General features: G+C 39.1%; 1 protein-coding gene across 2 annotated transcripts in view; it reads left to right on the top strand.

Annotated features, from left to right (window-relative positions):
* The window catches only part of NEGR1 (neuronal growth regulator 1), a 547,611-nt gene that overhangs the window by 432,517 nt on the left and 88,538 nt on the right, over window positions 1–26,556 (top strand). For both annotated transcript variants that reach the window (XM_032218388.1, XM_032218389.1), the window contains exons 5-6: window positions 5,461–5,581; window positions 11,099–11,250. In XM_032218388.1, the coding sequence (XP_032074279.1) occupies window positions 5,461–5,581; window positions 11,099–11,250 (273 nt within the window). The remainder of the gene's footprint in view (window positions 1–5,460; window positions 5,582–11,098; window positions 11,251–26,556) is intronic.

A 26,556-nucleotide genomic window follows, 5' to 3' on the forward strand; every position in this document is an offset into this window, starting at 1 on the left:
CCCAATGAACATCCTATAAGGAACGCTTAGCATAGACGGTCAGAAGTTTGTTTCAATCCTTTTGAGTCTGTAGCCTGTAGCCTGTAGCCTATATTAACATAAATGCAATTATTAAACTTACATGCTTTGGAAAGTAAAAAAGTAGCTAACTAGGTTTGCCACTGGAACAATACGTTAACAATTTGAATTAATGGCTAAATGTAAATGCTCACCACTACTGGTCATTCACAAGTTATCAGTGTATGAGATGAGACAAATCTATTATTTTTCAAATGGAGCAAAGTATTCATTGGCTTATTCATCCCTTTTTCGATTAAACTTCAAATACACTTTCTTATCTGTAGCGAGGCCAATGCTTTCTATTCTCGGTATTGTCAGTCTTATCCATACATGTAAAGGACAGAAAGACAGAGAACCTGGAATCAAAAACCGGAGGCACACTTATTGCTTCAACCAAGATCCCTATGTAGGAAGTAAAGTAACAAAACAAAAAAAATCAGGATGGAAGTTTTGGAAGAACTGCCTAAAATTTCAAAGTAAAAAAATCCCTTTAAAGGTATTTCAGCTTATCTTTGCTTTCATCTGAGTTATGTCATAGGAAAAAAATGTAAGAATTCAGCAAGGAAAGGTAATCTGCTTCTACACTTTAATAGACAACCTGAGGTCTTTCAGATTGTTTGAACTACAATCCCCATAAGGTTCTGGTGACATAACTATAGTAACTGAAGTCCTAAACTTCTGAAGAGCGGCAAACTGCCTTCACCTGACCTATGCCATTTACTTGCTGTTACATGCTTCCAGAATGTCATTTTATATTTGGGAGTAATTCTCCCTGGCAAAGCCTGCCCTATGGAATTGCATCTCTTTAAAGATCCAGATGCCCCAGTTATGTTAATCTTTCATGAGACCTTAAAGATCTGGCTACTTTTCATGGTATTTAGGCTATGTAGTTAGAAGAGTGTTCTGACCCCACCGGCCTTTGAATAAACCAGAACACAGGCTTGGCTGTTTGCCACTGTTCAATTACTGAGATAACGAATCCTTTGGTGAAGGCTCAGGCAAATTACGTTCAATAGAGTAGCTCTGCAGCAACCCAGGTAGTTCAAACGAAGCAACACAGATAGTCCAAACGAACAGACACGGCTAGAATACATAGATAGATTTTCTTAACTACTAATTCGATCTGTTGTTTCCTGCAAATGTCACCTATAATCTCTTTTGGGAGGGGCCAATCAACAACCACCTGTGCTTAATCATCTTCTGTGAGTCTGCCTACGGAGTTGCTGCTTCCATTTCTCAGCCCTTCTCAATCTAGCATCAGGGACAAACTGCCTTTGATCCTCCCCACTGTTCCATGCCTCAGGCACCTCCTGATGGCCAACCAGCCTCTCTGGTCCCTGCTCTGAGTCTGAACCCTGCCCAGGGTCCTCCACATCGTCCAGGGCAGACTCATATGGTTCCTCGCTATCCAAGTCCATCAGCAGCTCAACCGGATCCTGCTGGGCCTCAATAGAAGAGCTAATGTGGTTATGCCTTTTTTAAAATGAATTGAATATGTTGTGGACTTGGGTGTTTTAAGCAGTTATTTACAGATGTAGAACATAGAATAACAGAGTTGGGTTATGGAAATCTAGTCTCTTCTTAAAAACTTCCAGTGACAGAGCACCCACAACATCTGGGTTTGAGGGGTCCCACTGTTAGAAAATTTCTTCTTAGTTCTAGGTTACTTTTCTCCTTGATGCTTGATCATCTTTGTGACAGCCTCTCCAATACTGGAATATGGCTATCATATATCCCCTAGTTCTTCTTTTCATAAATATTCCTGCAACCATTCTTCATATGTTATGTTATATTCAATATTATGCAAACACAAATGGTAGAACAAAGTCAAACTAGAGTCTTGGACTTTAAGAGAGCTAATTTCAATAAACTTAGAAAGAGCTCGGCTGCCGAGTCTTCCAGTGGCGGCCGCATTAGGAGTGCGCTCTATGGTTGTGGGCCAGCTGCCAGAGAGTCTTCCAGACAGAGAGTCTTCCAGCAGCCAGCCCACAACCATAGAGCACACTCCTAGAGCGGCCGCTGCTGGAAGACTCGGCAGCCGAGTTTTGGAGTTTGGAAGCCAGAGAAGTTCTTCTCAGAGCACGGTAGTGGTGGCTGCAGGGAGAGCTGGGTCAGGGCATGGTGAGGCTGGGAGGCATGCTTGCTGGGGGCAGAACAGGCGCTCGCGCAACCCCTCTCCAGCCAGGCAGAGCTTCATGCACTGACCTATGGGGTATCCCTAATGTGCCAAGCCGTGAAGCTGGGGCGCGAGCAGAGAGCCACGTGGCTTGGCACCTTAGGGTTACCCCCTAGGTCAGTGAATGGTGCTCTGCCCAGTTGGAGGGGGGGGTTGCCGGGTGGCTGCTTGTGAGCATGATCATCTCATGGCTGCTTCGCCCCTGAGGCTGTGCCTGGCTCTTTGGGAGCCTGCTCACAAGGGAGCAGCCGCCCAGCAACTCCCCCCTCCATCCAGGCAGAATGCCACTTCCAAACCTAGCGGTATCCCAAAGGCAGCAAGCAACGTGAGCGCCTTCCCCCGGCTCCCGCAGCTTGGCGCCTTCGGAATACTGCTAGGTAGGTGAGCAGGTGCTCTGCCTGGCCAGAAGGGGTGTTGTCCATGGGGCTTATTTTCAGGGGTGGGCTTATATTTTTGCCCACGCGAAAAATGTAGCAAGGCGTTAGTCTCAGGACAGGTCGTATTTTCGGGGATACATGGTAGTTCCCATGGTTTTTGCCTAATTAAAGAATGAATTATTTCCTTCCCACCTTCAACCAGGTCACATTGTCCAATAAGGTGTTCTGGTGCCACTGTGGCAACTCCTTCAGGCCCTTGCTAAACATCTGTTGAGATGACTTTGGTTCCCACAGGATGATTTCTTGTTGCTATCTAGGCTGGCATTCCAAACTACCCCCCCCCCCCCTCAAGTGTCTGTGGCAAGCTGAAAAACGAAAAGATGGCTGCAACAGCAGGGCACATTTTGAAGTTTGACAGGGAGTCTGAAAACAGGCTTTGCTGACAGGTCCATTTTTCTGAAGTGTTTTGCATCCTAAAGTAAGAATTGCTTCAACTTCCTTCTCTTTAAAAAAAGTGTTAAAATCTTATGATTCTTGAACTGATGCTGGATTGGTATGCCAGTTTTGATGCAGAACTATTTTTACTGGATTGTTTCATTACAATTGTGAACTGCATTGGGTCCCTTGGTGAAAGTGGGTGATCTATAACTGAATGCACCTGTGCATGAATAAATGAATACATTGTCTATAAATATGGTGAATTGTACTATTAAAATTAATATGTTTGTACCCTAATTCATTATGCACTTTATGGATGTCCCTATTTATGGATACAATTATCATTTGTAGTTTTCTCTCACATGCAATGTTCCTGCAAATAACTTTACGAATACATCCAAAATTTTAAACATAAAACTCTGGCACACTTTTTTCTATGTCTACCCAAATGTCTTTCTTTCTAACCTAGAATAAGGGTTAAATGCCTGATTTTCTTTAACATTTTCCTGATCCAAATGTTTTAAAGAAAGTGGTCCCAATGATCATGCATTGTTTCCTATACACATTGCTCAAGAATTTTACTCAAGTCTATTTTGGTAGAGCTTATTAATACGTTCCTCTAGAAATAATTTGAGAGGAGAAGTGTTGCTATATATTTAATTATAACAATGTTGAAAATTAGCAAAAGAATGTGTAGACAAGCAATCTACGATTATGCTGGCCCTGCAGGAAATGATACTACTTCAGTGGCCTTGTGCCTTTATTGTACTTAAGAGTTTTAGAAACAAGAAAACATATTGGCAGAAACATATTTGACAGTTGTACATTTTGCTATTGACTGACCCAATGAAATTCTGTTGCTTTGTTCAAATAAATTCAGTGAGCAACCTTAGGTCTAATGTTACCTCTTCTGCAATGTTGTATTGTGATTTTAATGTGTGAAACAAATTAATAAATCTGCTTTAGATTCTAAGAAGCCCAATGTAAATAAATCAGGTTGCATCACTGTATTATTCTCAAAAGTTTTCATTGTTACCGTGTTTCCCCCAAAATACAACAGGGTCTTATTTTCTTTTTACCTACAAAGTATGGCTTGGGCTTTATTATGGGGGGAGAGTTTATTGTTTTGGGGTTGCTGGGAGGCTGCTCTCTTGCAAGCGGGCTCCCAAAGAGCCGGGCACAGCCTCATGGGTGAATAGCTGTGTTGCGCTGTCGCAGCAGCGCAACACAACAGCCATGAAGCGACCACGCTCATGAGCAGCCACCCAGCAAACCCCCTTTGCAGCCAGGCACAGTGTCATTCACTGACCTAGGTGTATTGCCAAGCCGTGTGAGCACCTGTTCTCCGCCGCTGGCTTCCACAACTTGGCACCTTCCAAATGCCAGTGAATGGCACAACTGGAGACGGGGGTTGCGCGAGCAGCTGTTCTGCTCTCGCTCAACCATCACCCAGCCTCACGATGCATGGCCCAGTTCTCATTAAGGAGCCAGGGCATATCCGCCGCCGCTGCCATCCCAGCCTGGCTTTTTCCGCCGCTTCCAGTCGAAGTCTTTCAGCAGTGGTTGCTCTGGGCGCACGCTCTATGGCTGTGGGCCAGCTGCCTGCAGAGTGTACAACCATAGAGTGTGCACCCAGAGCAGCCACTACCGAAAGGTTCAGGTTGGAAGCCGTGGAAAAAGCCAGGCTGGGATGGTGGTGGCGGAGGTGCCCTGGTTCCGTAATGAGAACTGGGCCATGCATCGTGAGGCTGGGAGGTGATTGAGCAAGAGCGGAACAGCCGCTCATGCAACCCCCCTCTCCAGCCTCGCAGAGTGCCATTCACTGGCATTTGGAAGGCGGCAAGCCGCGGGAGCCGGGCAGCGGAGAATAGGGGCTCACGTGGCTTGGCAATACCCCTAGGTCAGTGAATGGCATTGTGCCCAGCTGCAAAGGGGGTTTTCCGGGTGGCTGCTCATGAGCGTGGTCGCTTCATGTCTGTTGTGTTGCGCTGCTGCGACAGCGCAGCACAGCCATTCTCCCATGAGGTTGTGTCTGGTTCTTTGGGAGTCTGCTCGTAAGAAAACAGCTGCCTGGCAACTCCCCTCTTCAGCTGGGCACAGTGCTGCTCACCAACCTAGCGGTATCCCGAAGGCACCAAGGAACGTGATCACCTTTTCCTTCCCCCAGGTTCCCGCGGCTTGGCACCTTTGGGATACTGCTAGGTTGGGGAGTGGTGCTCTGCCTGGCTGGAGGTGGGGGGTTTCCAAGGGGCTTGTATGCGGGGGGGTTTATATTTTGCCCACCAGAAAAATGTGACATGGTTGTATTATGAGGACATGTCGTATTTTTGGGGAAACATGGTATTATTAAATGTATATGCTTCTAACATGTGTTTAATGTCTCAAAAACATATTTGTGCTTCCTTGCAGTTGCCCCAACAATTCACGAAATAAAATCCAGTGGAGTGACTCCTGGAGGCACTGGATTCATAAGATGTGAAAGTGCAGGAGTTCCTTCCCCATCTTTTGAATGGTATAAAGGAGAAAGAAAGTAAGTTTGGATCAGTGGTGAAATTCAAAAAAATGTATTGTCGATTCTTGGTGGCTTGGTGGGCTTGGCAGGGGAAGGATACTGCAAAATCTCCATTCCCACCCCACTCCAGGGGAAGAATATTGCAAAATCTCCTTTCCCACCCCACTCAAGGACCAGCCAGAGGTGGTATTTGTCAGTTCTCTGAACTACTCAAAATGTCCGCTACTGGGTCTCCAGAACCTGCTGAATTTCACCCTTGGTTTAGATCCTTTTCTCATAGTGGTCTGCATCTTATTGGGGGGAAGACAAAATATGACTTTTCTTGATGTGTGTGTTGTCAAATAAAGCAGTCAATCCAAGGTGTGATTCAGTTCTATGATGTAAATATAGTGAGAGAGTTTTCAGTAGAGATATGAAAGCACAGGAAGATTATTTTAGTTATGGGAATTATAGTCCAGTCACTTTTGGACATCCTAGATTGGGAGAAACTGTGCTAGTAATAATTAAATCATAGATGCTGTATACATAACACACCATTTTTTCACTTGGATCTGATATGAATTGAAAACCTGTAGTAGCAATAGTAACAGTTGTAATTTGGTTCAGTACATACCTAAGCACCTATAACTAAGCACAGTCCTGGCCAAAAAAAACCCATTTATTTGTTTATTTATATTACATTTTTATCCTCTTATTTTTTTTTATAAATAATACTTCTTTCTCCTATTTTTTTCCCCACAAGAGCAGCACTGTGAGGTAGATTGGGCTGAGAGAGAATGAGTTGGCCAAGGTCATCCAACCAACGTTCCTGGCTAAGGCAGGAGTAGAACTCATAGTCTCCTGCTTTCTAGGCCAACACATTAACCAGCACACCAAACTTGCTCTCAATAATATATAACTCTGAAAATAATATATAACTATAATTAGCATTAAAGCAATATAGTAATCCATAGGAAACATTTCCTTATGAAACCTTTCCTAATACAAGCATGACTGTAATATAATTTTATAAGTATGGTAAGGAATGGAATTTCAAGCTTTCTAAATGCCAAAAGATCATATTCTAAATGTATTTCAAGGAAGAGTCAAACTACCTACCAAGCAAGGGAGACTATTTAATACAAGGAAAATTGAATTGACTTTGTATATGCAGACAAATGCATGCAGGAGAATGAATGGTAATATTATATCCTAAATAACTGGGTGTTCTTATACATACAGCCTGGGAGGTCAGTATCAGTTTGAACTTCTAACCAACCAATGTAGGGACTTGGAAAAAGAAAAAGAAGTGAGGGCCTATCAAGAGATATACAGACCACATGTGGACATAGGGCAGAGTCAAGAAAGGACATTCATGGGGCTTTTTTAACATTCTTGTGAGAAATTAGTTTGGAAATTCTTTATTTAACACGAAAATAGATGTTTTCTGGTTTTATTGGACACATTTCGAAATTGATTGTAGATTCATAGTGATCCAAAAACTGTGGTGCAGAATGAGCAAAATAAATAAATATAAATATAAATATAAATATAAATATAAATATAAATATAAATATAAATATAAATATAAATAATATAAATATAAATATAAATATAAATATAAATATAAATATAAATATAAATATAAATATAAATATAAATATAAATATAAATATAAATATAAATATAAATATAAATATAAATATAAATATAAATATTTATTTATATATAAATATATGTATATATATTTACATATATATACATATATATTTACATATATATATACATATATATATACATATACATATACATATACATATATATATATTTCTTGAACAGCAGGTAGCAGGTACAATTAGCAGTTTTTCTTTTCTCCCATTTAAATCAAATATTCTGACAAGTAGAACATTAAGGGGAAACATTCAACAAACCTCATTCTACTGTTCATCTAGTAGTTAAGCAGCAGCATAAAAACCAGGAGACCATGAGTTTTAGTCTTAGACATGAAAGCTGCCTGGATGACTTTGGGCCCATCATTCTGTCTCAGCTGATCTCACGAGTTCGTTATTGTAGGGCAAATAGAAGGAGAAAGTATTAGATATGCTCACCACCTTTAGTTATTTATAAAAAATATCAAAGATGGGTGTATAAATACATAAACAAAATCAATTTCTACATTCACCATACATAGTTATGAAGCATTAGATGGATTAACCTGAGTTATTTATATCAGCCTTTCCCATATTGGTGCTTTCCAGAATGACTAGAACTACTAGGATTCAGTCAAAAACTGGAAGGCACTTGGCCTAAGAAAGTTTGCCCTATCAAAATTACAATTAAATAATTGTAGTTATTTCTATTTGTTATTCTTAACTGACTCCAGAATCTACAACAAAAGGGATGTTTTCCTTAGTATCTATATAATCTATTCATTGTCTACATGAATTTGACACTTTAAAAATAAAAACATGATGCAGCTCATATTCTTTTTTCAGAGGATGTTTGTATTTGGTAAATAGGAACTAATAATTGAAATTTTGTGAAAGAAATGTTTAAATTTTATGTTGTATCGTATGACTACCTGGGTGTAAATAAGCCCTATTACACATCACATGATCACACAGGAATGTATTGGAAAAAATTAAAGGAGAAATATTAAACTTTGCATGACAATTCATGCTCAGGATTTGGAAAAGGATTACAGTATCTATTTCTTACATGTAATTTTCTGCTTTGGAAATATATGATTAAACTAAATATGTTTTATATGCAGAACTGTGTGGTGATTAAATAAAAATAGAACATTAATGTAATGTACAATATTAAATCATCAATATGCAGCTATACATTAATAATGATAGATATACATTTTGCTGAATGCAAAAGAAGTACCTGTCTCCTAGATTTATGATGTGCTGCCTCCATATATCAAAATTAAACGGTAACTTATTTATATAAGTATGAATTCTGCTTTCAGAATGAAATATAAGCAATTCTTGGAGTAATCAAGCATAGCTAAGTATTTTCACATTTAACTATATTTTTCAAAAATCTGAATTTGGTTACACATGCCCAGATGATAAAAGAGTTGAAGTAAATAATCAACCTTGGTACCAAAGGCTCAATGTGTTTGTAGTATTATTTATGCCAGAAAAATCATAAAAACTGTTATAAGATCAACCTCTAGCATTGAAGAAAAGATGAAAAGAACCTTGCTAAGTTTGACTTTAAAAAAAAGGAACAGGAAAAAAAATCAAATTTTCTAGCCTTGTTTGGAGATACTATGAGGCATTTCCTAAGTGAGTTCATATAAAAGTGCATTGGTAAAAGTATGTGATTTAAGTGAATAAAATCTAATGTTTCTATCCACCAATAGTAAGATCCAATGGATACAATCCATTCTGAAAGAATGCAGCTATCAATAGGTAGCAAATGGATAATTTTTGCCCAATTTAACTCTTACTATTATTCTAGCAATTTCTCAACTTCTGTAACACATTTTCAGAAGGAAAGGACATGCTTGCAAAATTGATTCTTTACTCTTCCCTCCAGTGGGATCTGTCACTGGATCGAAAATCAAAAGAAAAAAAAGTATTTCCATCCACGGGAGCCAAATTCTGCACTTAACTGAAATCACAAGATGAAAGAAAAGAGAGAAAACCATGAGCATTCTATGGTAGTTGGAAAATAAACCATTTTTATTTAGAGAGACTCTTCAGCTTTCCAAAAGGGACACAAAATGACCCACACAAGCTTTTATTTAAAACAGCAGTGAATAAAAAGGGTGTAAATTAATAAAAGGAGACTATATCATCATTACTGACATCCTGTTGCTCTGAATGTCAAAATCAAGAAATCAATTTATCCTGACTCTTCTTTGGAAAGGAAACCAAAATGTTGTTTCCTTTAAACAACACTTGGAAGTTTTACTGGTATTATTGATACAGCTAAAGCCATTAAACTAAGCAAATGCTGGGATCTAGGTTCTCTAAATATTGTGGAACCCCAAGTACAACATCTAAACATGCCTGTTAAAGTTGCTGGGAATTGTTAGTAAATAACATTTGGAGATGTCCAAGTTTCTCACTAAATTGAATAACAGGTATTTCCAAGGGTTGGAGTAAAGGATAGAGACTAATTCCCAAAGCAAACATAAAACTGAAGTTCTAAACTGAAGTTCAAGATCTGTGTTTGTCAAAGATTCCTTTTTATACTTCTTATAAAAGTTTTGATCATGCAGATATCCCTGTATAGCTGACTCTACAGTATAGACATAATGTACACAGACTTCATATAAATAGGGCTTAATTACTTCCAAGCCATCAATGTATCATCTGGACAAATCAACTCAAATAATTTTCATTTGCTTCTTCAAAAAATAAATTCAGTAAACAAAGTATATCATTACAATCCCTTGCTTTGAACCCATATTAAATATTTTTGCCTTTCCAGCTATTTTATCAGTGTCCAAGACAAAGAGTAAATAGAGATTCTGAAAAGTGTATATAACTCCCAGACCAGAGTTTCTCAAGCTTGGCAACATTAAGGATCATGGAGTTCAATCCACTGGCTAGGGAATTCTGAGTAGAGATTCTGGAAAGTGGCTATAACTCCCAGACCAGAATTTCTCAATCTCGGCAACATTAAGTGGAGTTCAATCTGCTGACTGGTGAATTCTGAAAGTTGAAGTCCATATATCTTAAAGTTGCTCAGTTTGAGAAACAGTGTCCTAGCCTTATGGCCTGCTTTTAAAGTCATTTGCTAATCTTTACCTTACTGTGCCCTGATTCTCTTGAACTGTGAGTAATTAGTTCTTGCTGTTTATCCCCAGCATTCAGTTACAGCTTGCCCTGCTCCTTCACAATTGAAAATGAAAAAGAGCTTCATTCTAAAATCAATCATAGTTTTATTTCACTATTTACCCCCATTTTTATCATTTCATGTATATACTTATTGAGCGTCTTGTTCATTTTTGCTTGAATCAAGAAACCAAGTCTCAATTTAGACTTCCTTAAATTTAAGGGACTTGTGCTGAAGGAAGGAAATGTGTTCTATGATCTATTGCAGGAGCATCAAACTCGATTTCATTGAGGGCCGCATCAGGGTTGGGGGGCAGGTCCTGGGGCGTCACTCATGTCAAAGGCGCCTGTGGTGGCCCAAGCGCTCTGCCAACGAAAATGGAGACCAGGAGGGCCGCTCCATTTTCACTGGCAAAGGCACTGCAGGCTGATTCTTCACTGTTTCTAGGCAGCCCCATGGACCAGATCTAAGCACTACATGGGCCGGATCCAGCCAGCGGGCCTTGAGTTTGACACCTCTGGTCTAATGCGTATCCACTGTTGTTTGCATAGATGATAGTCCTTTGCTAAATTACAGTCCATTAGAAAACTATGGCACTAGTATTTTTTTTTGTAAATGTGGCATCAATAGTTTTCATAGTTAGTGTTTATTTCCATTTTGCTATCCTATTTTGGTATAAGGTAATGCATTTCACCCACATATAGATAAGTCAAAAATGCAAATATTTGTACTTTCCCTTTTTCCCCCCCATTCTAGATTGATCAATGGGCAACAAGGAATTACTATAAACAGCTATAGTTCAAGATCATTTTTAAATTTCAACAATGTGACAGAAGAGCATTTTGGCAACTATACATGTGTCGCTGTCAACAAATTAGGCACAACCAATGCCAGCCTGCTTCTTAACCGTAAGTCCAGAAAAAATATGAGAAATGTTCATGTGGTAGGTTTCTTTTTTCTTCTTATCTCTCCTGAAGGGGAAAAACTGTAATAGTTTGTGTAGTTCATGTTCTCTTTAGAAAATTTCTGATTTATACAGACTTTTCTGAGCATTTTTGCATTTCTTCAATAGATGTGTCCTGGGCTGAAAGTATATCCTTAGTCTGCTCAGTTTCTACCTGAGTCTTGAGGCCAGAAGTCTTGCAATGTGATTAAATCAGACCTTAGGATTAATTCAAATCTCTGGCAGGTTCATACATTGCTTTATGAGATATTTTTCAAGATGTAGTCCAATAATGAGCCATTAGATGACTAGTAGGCAGGCATTGTTTGGAATTCCTAAATGCTCTTTCATATACAGTCCATCTCATGGCATAATAATAGTATATACATCAAGATATTCGCAAAGACCTTCAGCTTTTCCACCTGCTGTCCTGAGCAAGGAGAGCTTTGATGGCACCAATGTAGATTGATCACAAAATAAATTGTTAACACTTCACAGCATAGTTTCATAAGTGAGGGTAGAATGCTGGTGTACACTAAAGCAGTGGTGGGCCTACCGTAATGATGGTCAAAAGTTTTAACAATAAAAAGTGTGATATTAATTTTGAAGTGTGAACTCTGATACTGTAGCTGCTGCCACTTGCCATGTTATATACTTTATGTATAGCTCTTTTGGAATTCAATTAGTTGACAATAAGCAATTGACTGGCACATTTCACTGAGTGTTACAATAAATAGAATCTGATGGAAAAAAAATATTGCCTACCACTTTTAAATTAGACTTTGATTTCTTAATTAAAATGTGCATGAATAAAATAAAGCTGGTGATACATTAGGAAGATACAACAAATAATTGAGTGGTTGGAATAGAGTAATTAGAAAAGCTGCCAATACTAACTAAGAATACAGAGCCCCTGTTGGCCAACTATCTTTATTCCCCTGCAGTGTTACTATTGGTATATGAAGACAAAGTGATTTTATCATGATTCTGTCACAAAGCTTGCTGCAGCCCTGAAGCAACTGTTTCTGTTAATGTAGAAGACAGCACATTTCAGCTTTGGCAAAATTCCTACTATCTCAGAATCCAGCTAATTAACTGCTTCTGTTTGTGTTTCTTTAAAAGAATTTGAATACCTACGAAAGAACAACAGAGATTGCATCTCCTTTCACAAATTCTGTTCTAAGGATGCAAGATTATGCAGTCTCTGTGGTACTTCCAATGTTAAACAACTTACACGATGAACCTTGTTAACGGCAGAAGATTGAGTGTTAACTCATATATTTAAAATATATTTCTGACATTCACAGTGTAATTATGCCTGGCTTGTAAATTGAGTGCTGGGACAAAGTGTTCTGAAATAATAATAGAATATAATATAAAAATAAGTAATGAAAAATTGGTGGGAACATACGCGTTGAAAAAGTCATCAAAAATGATCAGGTTAAAATATTGTGGAGATAGAGATAGAGATAGAGATAGAGATAGAGATAGAGATAGAGATAGAGATAGAGATAGAGATAGAGATAGAGATAGAGATAGAGATAGAGATAGAGATAGAGATAGAGATAGAGATAGAGATAGAGATAGAGATAGAGATAGAGATAGAGATAGAGATAGAGATAGAGATAGATAGATAGAGAGAGAGAGACAGACAGACAGACAGACAGACAGACAGACTGTACTGCTAACAAGGACATACAAAACCTTTGCCAGACCAATCCTCAAATACAGCTCTTCTTCCTGGAATCCACACTGTATTTTGGACATTAATACAATCGAGCAGCTCCAAAGACATTTCACGAGAAGTGTACTCCACTCCTCTGCTCACAATAGAATACCTTATGCCACCAGGATAGAAATTTTGGGCTTGGATAACCTTGGATAACTCGCCTACGGTCTGACCTAAACATAGTACACAAAATTGTCTGCTACAACATCCTATCTGTCAACAACTACTTCAGCTTCTACTGCAATAATACACCGGCAAACAATAGATACAAACTCAAGGTGAACCGTTACAAACTCGATTCAGCAATAGAGTGGTCAATGCCTGGAATGCTCTACCTGACTCTGTTGTTACTTCCTCTAATCCCCCTAGGTTTAACCTTAACTGTCTACGGTGTACCTCACACCATTCCTAAGAGATCTTTAAGGGGCGTGCATAAGCACACCGTCATGCCTACCATCCCTGTCTTACTGTCCCCACTTTTTGTACTCATTTCATGTGCTCATGTCATGTTTATACTTATAACTGTTATCCCGTACATGTTTGACAAACTAAATAAATAAATAAAATAAAAATAAATAGTTTTTAGTATCAGATATTTTTTCTGACAAAACTGAAAAAGAAATGACCATTTTATTTGCTATTTCAGAGAATTCACAACACTACAGAGTAGAATTTACCGCTATGAAGTCAGAACACAAACTGAATCTCAGTATTCTTGATGAAGCTTAACAGGTCTTAATGCCTAGAGCAGTGATGACGAACATTTTTTTGGCTCCCGTGCCAAAAGCAGGGGCAGCACACGGAGGTCGTGCGTGGGCATGCCATACCCATAATGCTATGCATGCAAACCCCCCTCCCCGTGTGCATGCGTGCCCAGCCAGAAACACACACACACACACCCTGCTTTTGGCACAGTTTTTTTGCCCTCCCCAGGCTCCAGAGGTTTTCTAGGAGCCTGGGGAGGGCGAAAACAGCCTTCCCCACCCTGACCCTGGATGCCTCCAGAGGTCTCAGGAGCTTCCCTGAAGGCACCAGAGGACAAAAAATGGACCTAAGGAAAAACTAAGGAAGTCACTTCCGGTTTGCTCGTAAGGCCAGTTTTTGCCCTCCGGAGCCTTCAGTGAAGCCTCCTGAAGGCCCCCGAAGCCTCCAGAGGGCAAAAAATGGCCTCAAAAGAAGACTGAAGTCTTTTAATTAACAGGGCAGTGCCTTGCATGCCCTAACAAATGGCTCCACGTGCCACCTGTGGTAGTCATAATAGGTTGTAGTCATAATTTAGAGATTTAGAGATTTTATTAATATTTGTAGGCCGCCCTTTTCCCTGAGGGGACTCAGGGCGGCTCACATAAAATCGGGGAAGGGGAGATACAGACATTAAGATAAGACATATAATAAAATAATAAACAACATACATTCATCATTCGGGAGGGGAACTATCCTTGTCCCCAGGCCTGACGGGCGAGCCAGTTCTTCAAGGCTGTGCGGAAGGCCTGGACGGTGGCGTCATAATAGGTTCAGCATCACGGGCCTAGAGGATAAATATCCGACAACTACAGGAATTAAACTTTACACCTATCTGTTCAGAGTAATAATAGAGGTTATTTAGTATTAATTGCCAAAAATCACAGAAATGTGGCTTATTTTACAAAGAAGACGATCTCGGCGATAGAACAGATATGATGAAGTGCTTTTCCAGAATCTTTCCTGTGAGTGTGAAGTCTGTTCAGAACATGGATGGACAATTTGTGGCAAAGTAAACAAGCTATCAGCAGCCAAAATAAATTCCAAGTACTACAGATATCTTATAGTGCCATGAGTAAAGTAACTAGATGAAATATTCTAATTAATTGTGACTAATCCATCATCTCTATTCCAAAAATATCCTTTTTGAAATACATTGTCTGTACTTCAAACACATGCTTCCAGCTCTGTAGGGTTTCAGAGAAACCCATTTTAAGCTTATGGGCGTGTACTGTGGATAGTCCCATCCTGCCATCTAGGGGTTTATTTGAAATATTTCCATTGTTTACTTGCAGCTTTCTCTACAAAGTTTGTTCTCCTCAGGTATATGGGAAATTTGTCTATACTATAGATAAAGGCACACATATTGTGATTCATTAAATCCATTCTCCCAATTTTTGCAAGCACTTCTATGCTACCTATCCAAGATAAAATGCACAGGTTTTTTTTTTTAGTCTTTTAAGTGAGACAAAGAATGAAGGAGCCAAGTCTCATTTAAATATGCAAACTGTGCTTTTGAAATAGCAGAGTGTCAAAACCAAGTGAAAAGCACTTTCTTAAAAATAAGGCTAAACTTAACTTCCATTTCCAAAGCTCCAATTTTAATCATTTGTCAAATGCAAAGAAACTGAAGTTTTTCAGTTAAATATTTGTATAAATGACCACATCTACAGTACATTCAAACTGCCTAAAACTGCAAATACCATATCGTTGTATGTCAGGATACTGAATGCATGGTCAGACAAACAAAATCCTTGAAAGGGATATTTGTTATGGGCTAGGTGTTTCTACATTTTCTCTGTATTAGAATCATAAGATTGCAATCTAGGATTGTTTGGCCCTTTGTTCAAAAGGAGTCTCTGTTTGAGATGAAAGCTCTCCAGCTTATTCAACATAATATTCATGATTTCCCCTGTTCCCACTCTCAAACTTTCTTCAGGTGCCTCTGCATACTATTCTGAAATGTATCAAGTTTGTTGCAGAAATATCAAATCCAGAAAGCACATACAGGATTCAGATGGATTTATTAACTTATTTATATACATAATAACAGATGAATAAATCTACAATACCAATAATAGATTATTTCAAGGTGGTAGAAGTTACAAGCAGAACACAAGCAGGAGAGAAAAGTTAATTTCAGAGTTCCGAGTAGACAGACAGAGTAGTTTCAGTTTCAATTCTCAGCTAAACCAGCCCAGACTCTAAGCTTAAATTTCTGTTTCCAAAACAGCCCTCATTGGCTGACTCAGTTGCTCTGCCTATTCATTGGCTGATCTATTCCAGTCTATGAATATTCATACTCTGACAAAATGCTTTCATAAAGCACAGAAGATTAATAGGTTTCCCCACTCCACAGAATAGTGGAACTGCAAAGTCTAAGAAAGCTCTATCTTACTGCCTCTAGATTAAAGGATAATTAGAATTCCCTCTAAAAATGATAGTCTGTTTTTGTATTGATCTGTTGAATCCATTGTGTAATGTCACACATTTCAGCAGGTAACAGCACCTGGATGACCATGTCTGAGTTGTCAACTAAACTGAAATGAGCTTGGTTAGTATTAGGAAGGGAGAATTGCAGGAATCTTAGCTGGGAAATTAAAAAGCATTCCCAAAGAAGATAGCAGCAACTAATACTGCCCCTGTTGTATATTTTGGTTTAATTTTAATTTTGTTCACAATTCTATCTGAAAAATATAATAATTTGGCAGTGGTATGTCGTATATTTCAGATATTTGGCCTACATTGAATAAGTTGAGAATTACTGTCTTAGCCAAACAAAAGCAATTGTACATGATATTTTAAAGAGAATTCAGCTATATATTCCAAAGTGTTTATCACTGCAGAATGCTAAAATGTCATTAAGCAGCTGTCACAGACTCATTTTAATGTTGGATTATGTGATCTGTTTGTATACCTATCATATGTTTTCAGCTCTTTGGAGATGAAAGGTGCAATAGAAATGTTGAAATATGGTAATAATGCTGGTGAAATGTAAATACCATGTTGCCTTGAACATCTGCTTTAGCGAAAGAGGAAAGAAATGATTCTTTTTACATCATGAAGAAAATGCTTTTCATTTTCCAACTAATGTAAGGTTCAGCAACAAACAGAATTTTTTAATCAAATCAAATTTAGGGAGAATATACATTTGCTGTAATTTGTCATCTGAAAGAATGGAAAGAAAGAAAGATGAATATTCTATACATGGAGGCAGCATCAGAGGTGGATTCCTACCGGTTCAGCCTGGTTCGGCCAAACCGGTAGTGGTATGGCAGCCTGCCACACCCCCAAACTGGTTCCGCGGTCACTGCCGTGGCCATCTTGTCTTTGAGTTCTGCGTATGGACAGAACAATTTTAATTTAACTGCGCATGCATGCGCAGCACGCATCCAGCACGCACATGAGTAAACTGGCAGTAAGGCCAGCCAGAACCCACCCCTGGGCAGCATAGACAGTGTGCCTCTGTTTGGAAAGAGGTAAGATGCTGAAACTAGCATCTAAAAAGAAAGGACTCACATTTTAGAAGCTCTTTTTTTGTTGAAATTTTGTTTGTACCAACAGGATCCTGATAAGAGGCTTAGATAGTATGACCCCAGAGGTCCTACCCAGCCTGTGGACCATCCCACATGGTGACATATTGAAGTGTACCATCAAAGAGTCCAGGAAATTCTCCCCACAATGGTGTAAGCAGAATCTTGACAAATCTATGTGAGGTATTATCAGTAACCTGATAGACTTCCAATATAGTTATACATGCATTTTTCCCATTTACTAGCTATGCTATGATTGCTTCAGTTGGTTGAAACCATTCAGAATCAGTTCAAATAGAGTGCACATTTGCTGCTTATATGTCATCAAGATGCCTGCAGTAAGCTTGAAATATCAAATGCTGATATTAGATAGTTCCTTCTTCCCTTAAACCAACAATCATTCAAAGTGGTCAGCTATATAAATGGAAATTCTAGTTTGCCACAGTTGGCATATTATGGTTGGACACACAGTCAGCCAAATGTTTATATGGAATTTGGCATTTTTGTCCATCTATCGGTTCCCTTCGAAGAACCTGGACTAGGTAGATGTTGTCTGGTGGGATTCAAGGTATCGTTGCAGGCAGTGGTGGGTTCCTTCCGGTTTGGTCAAGTAGGTAGTAACTCAGCTGCTCATGCACCCGAACCGGTTCCATCAGGCACCGCCATCTTGTTTTTTGCTTCTGTGCATGTGCAGAAGCAATTTTTCACTACTGCACATGCGCACATAGCACGCATCCAGCACCACCACCACCAAAGCACATCTGTGAGCGAACTGGCAGTGAAAGAAGCCAGAACCCACTCCTGGTTGTAGGATATAACTGCACCAAGTAAAGCTGCTTTTTGCAATTGACTAATGTAAGGTTTTTTTTGTCAGTGCTGATGGTATTCAAATGGCGTTTCAGTTATTTTGGAATAGTTTTCAAGTGTCCTATTATTATTGGTACTATTTTTATTTCTTCTGCCACAGTCATTCTACTTCTATTTGCAGGTCTTTGATTGTGATTTTTCTCCAGTTGTTTCTCTTCTATCCTTCTACCTCCAAGAACTTCTCATTATTCAGTTGTCTTTCTTAACAGCAATTGTTAAGATTGGGATGTCATGAGTCAGGTGCTTGCTTGTTTGAATTGTAAAGTTCTAGAGCACTTTAGAGGGTTCATTTCTTTTTATTATCTTTATTTTTTTTCCCAACATGGCGGCACGCTTAGACGCTGCGGCTTTGAGCTCCTGGTGCCACAGTAGAGTTAGGCAAAAACTAGTCTATGCCCGCAGGGAGTTATTAAAGATTGGATCTTCTAGTCGATAGATATTACCAGCGACTTCCAGCAGTCTCATAATATACCAAGTGACATAGTAAGACTGCCAGGAATCATTGTTGGGCCTAGGAGGCAGCGAAGAGAGCAAAAGCAGAAGCGGGGATGCAGAACTGGTTTGCTAGTTCGGTTACAGAAGCAGCCTCACAGACCAGCATTACCAAGCATTTTTCTAACCAACTCTAGATCCTTTGTCCACAAAACTGATGAACTAGAGCTATGGATGGCAGCAAATAAGCTCACTCGTGATTGCTGTGTGATGATCATCACAGAGATCTGGCTTCATCCACTTGTACCGGATGCATCAGTGGAACTAACCACAACTAACCAACGAACCACATACCGCTTTGACAAAAACAGCAACTCTGGTAAAAGCAAAGGTGGAGGACTTTGTATTTACACACATAATAACTCGTGTACTAACAGTAGAGTTGCTTATACTCACTGTTCTGCAGATGTGGAATTCTCAACTTTCATTTGTTGGCCATTTTATTTACCTAGAGAGATTTCTGTTATAGTTATCACTGCTGTCTATATTCTACCTGATGCAAATGTTAGCACAGCGCTCTCTAAGTTACCTGACACCATCAAGAGGCAGCAGCAAACTTACCCTGATGGTGCTTTTATCGGTGCTGGGGATTTTAATCAAGCCTGTTTAATAAAGTCTGTTCTCCCTAAGTTTGTGCCGTATGTGCAGTGTACCACCAGAAGTAAGAATACTCTAGACCATATGTACTCAAACTTAATACAGGCATATAGAGCAATCTCCCTCTCACTTCTGGGTATGTCTGACCACATCTCTCTGCTACTGTGCCCCAAGTATATCCCCCTTAGGAAAAGGATATGACCAGTCTTGAAAACTGTCAAAATCTGGCCGGGGGGAGCACTCTGCCAGTTGCAGGACTGTTTTGAGACTACCAAGTGGAGTATATTTGAACAGTTTGAGTTGCAAGAATTCACTGACATTGTACTCTCATACATTAAAACATGCACAGACAATGTAAGAGTGAATAAGCGCATCAGAGTTTACAGTAATTGTAAACCCTGGATATCAGCAGAGGTACAATCACTTCTGAGAGCCCGAAACTCCACCTTCAAGACAGGAAAGGAAGACAAATACAATGAAGCCAGGGCAAACTTGAGAAGAGGCATTAAGGCAGCTAAACAGAAATACAAACAAAAGGTAGAAAAGTTTCTGGAAGATAATAAGCCAAGACAGGTGTGGCAGGGGCTACAACACATAACCAACTATAAGCGCAATAGGAAAAAAATAGCCAATGCTAATGCCCTGCTAGTAGAGGAGCTAAATAGCTTCTTCACCCACTTTGAGGTCAAAAGATCAGTCACTGTGGCTCTAGCCCAAAGACCCTCTGATCTCCAGCCACACACCCTGGATGAACATCAAGTGAGAGCTGAGCTGAAGGTTGTAAATCCCAACAAAGCGGCAGGTCCAGACGGGGTGTTGGGAAAAGTGGTAAAAACCTGTGCTGACCAATTAACAGGGGTCCTGACAAGGATTTTTAACCTCTCCCTGCAACAGGCTAGAGTCCCATCATGCTTGAAAGCAGCCACAATTATCCCAGTTCCAAAGAAAGCAGCCATAAAAAGCTTGAATGACTGTAGACCCATTGCACTGACATCTATAGTGATGAAGTGCTTTGAGAGACTGGTCCTACAACACCTCAGGTCCTGTCTTCCACCAAATTTTGATCAACACCAGTTTGTTTATAAAAGCAACAGATCGACAGGATAATCCATCACCACTGCTCTACATATTGCACTGAGCCACCTTGAGAAATCTGGGAATTATGTCAGAATGCTTTTTATAGACTATAGCTCAGCCTTTAACACCATCTTACCAGGAATTCTCATTGCAAAGATGACTGACCTGAATTTCCTTCCCCTCACTTGTGAATGGATCAAAGACTTTTTGACGGATCGTCCACAAATAGTAAGGGTTGGGTCCTTTACATCTTCCATGCTGAAGCTCAGCATAGGCTCCCCTCTGTACTTGCTGTATACATATGACTGCATATCCTCTGATCCATCCAACATCATAATAAAGTTTGCAGACAACACAACAATGCTGGGTCTCATAACTGGAGGGGACAAATCAGCATACAGAGAAGAAGTCCAGAAGGTATCCGCATGGTGCTCAAGAAACAACTTACATCTAAATACTAGTAAGACAAAGGAGATGGTGCTAGATTTCCAGAAGCACAGAGAGGAACCTGCCCCACTGTATATCAAGGGAAGCTGTGTGGAGAGGGTTTCCTCCTTTAAATTCTTGGGAATGCTTATTAGTCAAGATCTCACCTAGAAAAACAACACATCTCTGGTGATTGGAAAGGCCCAACAGAGACTTCATTTCCTTAGAGTCCTGTGAAAAAAACAGGTGGAACAACGGCTGATGACCTCTTTCTATCGGTCCACCATAGAAAGTGTCCTCACATATTGTATTACGGTATGGTATGCTGGTTTAACAGTTGCAGATAGGAAGGCACTACAGAGAGTGATCAATTTGGCACAAGAAACCATTGATTGCCCTCTGACACCACTGGATGACATCGCCAGATCTCGCTGCTTTAGCAGACTAAGGAAGATACTCAGAGATGATTCACATCCTGGTCAGTGTCTCTTTGCACTTCTAACATCAGGCATAAGACATCAAAGTATAGCCAGCTGAACAAATAGGTTTTTATCCTTGGGCTGTGAGACTTTTAAATACAACCACAATCACTCCATACACACGCTAGTTTTTTTTCTTTGTCTTTCTTTTTTCATTTCTGTTATAATTTTGCACCAGTAGGTTAAAACCAATTTTGTTGTATTTAAGTCCAATGACAATAAAGATTATACTTATACTTATTATGCACAGTTCATTCCTTCTTATGATTATACATTTTTCTGTTGAGAATTCTGTGTGAAAATGGGTAGCAAACATATAGTATCTTTCATAAAACCAGTACTACTGACCTAAATGGTTTTTTCTAAATCTTTGCTGCCATGTTTTATATGAACAGTAATACAAACCCAAAATTAAAATGTACAAATTCTAAATGTCTTGTAGTTTGAAAAGATTATTTCCATCACATCCACTTAGCGACTGTTTTGATTTGCAACCAGAACAAATCCTATGTATATTTATATAAGCTTAGTGTATAGTTTAGCTTAGTGCAAGCTTAGATTTGATGCAATCTACTCCCAGATAAATACATGTATATAGGATTGTAGCCTAAGTTCTTCTTTTTTAGAAAAAAACCTCAATGTTTTATAGATGGAGCTTAATTATAAAAACAATATTTATACCTAATAGCAATGTATGTGTTTTGTTATTCTTTCATTTTCTTTAATTATTATTATTAATTTCAGTACAACACAGTCTAGAATTCTAGTGCTGTGTTTATGAATGTGATACTTGAAATGCTTTTGTCAAAGAAATACATTGATAATGTAGTTCAGTGTGTCTATGTCTCATTAATCTTTCTGGCCATTTGCATAGCTCATGACACCAGTGATCTATTTAATGTTGCAGAGATTCACTTAGATGGAAAGTGATTCCTTTGGTTGAATGATTCCCTTTGACTGAAAAAAACAACTACAGACTAAAAACTTAATATATCATATATTATTTATCTGTGTGCAGATGATGGTCAATGAAACACGTAAAAAGTCAGGAGCTATTTCTACTCTGTAGTCTGTAAATATTCTCATTCTCTTCATATGCTTCAGGTGAGAGTGTTAAAGACTTAAAAACTAAAGATTTCAGTTCTTCAGCTCCAGTGTGACTGCTTTTGGAAAGGGAAGACATGTTTTTCCAGATTAGAATCTTACAATGGATACTTGGTTTGGATGCACAAATAATTCTAGATATTGTAGCAGTAGTTTTGTTTTTATTAGGACCATGCAACGCTACACCTCTGTTGTGTAATTCAGAAATAGGGGAGATATTATGCTCATCCCCAAATGTTTTTGTTTGCTTTTTAAATTACCTTTAGGCCTTTGGCTCAAATAATATCTTAACTATGAGAAGAAGAGGATATTGATTTAAGATTTTTTTTCCTAGTTTATAATTATAAATTATATAGACATGTTTCTTCTTTTTCTTGTTTGACCTTGGAAATAGTATTTTCCACTACACACAGTTCTATTTTGCCCTAACAAAAGAACTATTATTATGATGGTATATTAAGCAGCAGTGATGTGCAGTGAGGGGAGGCAAGGGAGGCAGGGCCTCACCACTGTCATCATGAAAAGAAAAAAAAATTAAAAGAAAAAAGGCTAAGGTAGTTGCTGCCAGAGACACAGTGGATGACTCTGCTTAGTGCTTAACTGTTTAAAAAAGTGCCCTCTGCAGGAGGAGGCGAGAGAACCACGTGCCTCATTTAGTCTATCTTTATGATCACTCGAGCAGAGTTAAGCAAGGGTTAAAAGCCAAAAAATTCCTTATGTAGATGAGGCACTTGGTTCTCTTGCCTCCTCCTGTAGAGGGCACTTTTTTTAGAGGCTTTTTTTAAACAGTTAAACAGAGTCATCCATTGAAGATTCTGGCAGCAGCTAACCCAGCCTGACCTCAGCAGCTCTTGCCTTTTTCTTTTTACATTTTTTACATTTTCATCATGGCAGACAAGAGCAGAGTTGAAATCCTCTGTGACACAGCTGGAAAAGGTATGTGGGTTGGAGGGAGGGAGGAAGAATTCAAAATTAATGTAATTAATTAATGTGTTTGTGTGTGTTTGTGTTTACCCGCCTCTGCTGGCGCGCAGGCTGGCACTTTATTTTTTATGTGGGACATAGCGGCCGGCAGGGCTTTTGGACATAGCAGCAGGCTAGGGTTTTAATTTGGACATAGCGGCAGGGCGGCTTTTGCCTTTACCATAGATAAAAGCAGCTGATCTGCCTATTCCTGAAGCCGCCACTTTTATTTGTTTAATATAACACAGCACCAGCCTCGGGTTCTCCTAGTGCTTTTTGGAAGGGCCCATTGCTCACTCGACTGTGCCGGAGGACCCTTGCCGACTCTTCCACCTCCCACGTCTCCTATCTCGCCTTCCCCCTCCAAAAACCTCATGGCCTGGGCGGCCTGGCTCCAGGTGTCCGGAAGACAAGTGCCATCGAGTAGGACGTGTCCCGCTGTATGGCGGACATGGCGGCAGGGCTTTAAATTCCCGCCGCCATGTCCGCCATACAGCGTGATGCGTTCCGCTCTGTGGCGGACATAGCGGCAGGGCTTTAAATTCCCGGCGCCGTGTCCGCCATACAGCGGGATGGTGGACACGGCGCCGGGACTTTAAAGCCCTGCTGCCGTGTCCGCCATAGAGTGGCTTTTGCCCTCACCACACGTCACTGTTAAGCAGTGTTACCTAAAATATCAAGGATAGAAAAGCCAGAACACAATCAAACTACCATATACTAACAATGGCTTTTGACACTGTCACAGATTTAATCTCAACTATTTTGAGAAGCTGACTTAGTAAAAAGATCGTGTAATTTAAAAACCTTTGGGATCTTTTGTTTCCCAGTTTAAGTTTCTTGCAAATGTTGTATCTTTCCTTTAAAAAAATTTGCTTAGTCATTCTAGGGGCCAAACCTATCGGTGCTAGATAATAGAAAAACAAAGATGCTTTCCTGATTCATATTTCATTTGGGAATGAAGAGGAATGGGGTATTCTTCTCTGACCATACAATTTAAGTTTAGCTACCTCTAAATCAAGAATCTAGCCACAAAGAAAACTGAGTGATTCTCATACAGATCTACATTTTAATCTGTTCTAGATGCATGTAAATAACAAGTTCTTAATTTGATAAAGATATAATGGCTTCATTGATATTGTTTACATATGATATCTCTGCTGCATCAAATAGTCTCTCTCTCTCTCTCTTTCCTTCTCTCTCCCCCTCTTTCTCTCCTTTCCTCTCTCTCTCTCTCTCCAGAGATTATATGAAATACAGGTGGTCCTTGCTAATAAGGTTCTAAAACTGAATATTTTTAAAATAATTTATTTGTAAAGTGAACTTGAAAAAAAAACATTCACTCTGCCTCATACATAGAATGGAGATATTCTGACAATTTTATAAACATCTATGGCAGAGTTTGCTAGCTTGTTTGTTTTTTTTAAACTCCCTGATCTCACTGAGTACTGTAAACCTTTTTGCCATCTCTGTGAAAGAAAGGCTGTCTCCAGGGAAATTTGGTTTAAATCACTTCTGTGTCAACCAATAGCCTACTCTTTCCTAGCTCTGCTCATTTCACAGTTGCTAACCATAAATACAGATCATGATGATATTGGACTACTATTTTATTATGTACTATCAGATTCAGACTGTAGAAGACTGTAGATTTTTGTTCATTTTTGTCCTTGATTTGTTTTGTTGTAATTTTCAACAGGAAATTAAATCACAGTTCCAAGTTATAATTGTAATGATGTTTTCCATTAGACTTTAGAATACATTGCAGCATAAAAATCAACCACAAATACATAAAACACAACTTGAAAAAGTACTTATATAGCATTTTTGTTTGAATAAAAAAGCATTAAGTTCTTTTATAATTTGCACTTCAGTAGTTCTGCAGAATCCTGAAATGAAAACCAATGTATTGTCCCATATTATAGATAACATACCAAGGCCAGAAGATTAAACCTTGTAAATATCATCTAGTGAATTCGTGAAGTGCATAAGCTTTGAACCAATGTTAAATCCATACTTCTCTACTCTGAACTACACTGATTCTAACTATTGTTTGAGTGAATTCAATATTTGCCACTAAAGTCAAAGGCAAATAATGAACAATAGAATTTTGCCCTCATAAGGGGTTCCAAGACTGGAAATTTCTAGAAATTCAGATTTCTTCCAAGTTGCTGTTATTAAGACAACTATAGCACAGCTATCAAATGTTGTGTCACGTTGCTCTCACGTGATGTTTCCCTAGACGAGTTCAAATCACCAGGACCGTACAGATTACATCCCAGGGTTCTAAAGGAACTGGCAGATGAGATCTCAGAACCACTTAACTATATCTTTCAGAGATCCTGGAGCCCAGGGAACTGCCAGAGGACTGGAAAAGAGCTGATGTGGTTCCCATCTTCAAAAAAGGAAAAAAAATAGATCCAGGAAACTTTAGACCCATCAGTCTGACCTCAATACCAGGAAAGATTCTGGAAAAGATAATCAAGCAATGAATTAGTGAACACCTAGAAGTAAACAAAATAATAGCCAAAAGCCAACATGGGTTTGTCAAAAACAGATCATGCCAGACTAATCTTATTGCATTCTTTGACAAAGTGACAAAATTAATGGACCAGAGGAATGCCGTCGATATAGTTTACTTTGACATCAGTAAGGCATTTGATAAAGTAGACCATAACCTGCTACTAGATAAAGTAGAAGAATGTGGGTTGGACAGCATCACCACCAGATGGATTCGTAACTGGCTAACCAACCGTACTCAACGTGTAGTCCTCAATGGAACTGTATCTACATGGAGGAAAATATGCAGTGGAGTACCCCAAGGCTCTGTTTTAGGCCCAGTACACTTCAACATCTTCATCAATGATTTGAATGAAAAAATAAATGGGGAATTCATCAAATTTGCAGATTTGCAAATTTGCTGGCAGGAATAGCCAACAATCCAGAAGACAGGCTTAAGATACAGAAGGATCTTGACAAACTTGAACATTGGGCACTATCTAATAAAATGAAATTCAAAAGTGAAAAGAGTAAGGGTCTACATTTAAGCAAGAAAATGCACAGGTACAGTATAGGTGGTACCTTCCTCAATCGTAGTAACTGTGAGAGGGATCTTGGAGTCCTAGTAGACAACCATTTAAATATGAGCCAGCAGTGTGCAGCAGCTGCCAAAAAAGCCAACACAGTTCTAGGCTGCATAAACAGAGAGATAGAATCAAGATCACATGAAGTGTTAATACCACTTTATAATGCCTTGGTAATGCCACACT

The sequence above is a fragment of the Thamnophis elegans genome, chromosome 5 (assembly GCF_009769535.1).
Source record: "Thamnophis elegans isolate rThaEle1 chromosome 5, rThaEle1.pri, whole genome shotgun sequence".
NCBI classification, from domain to species: domain Eukaryota; kingdom Metazoa; phylum Chordata; class Lepidosauria; order Squamata; family Colubridae; genus Thamnophis; species Thamnophis elegans.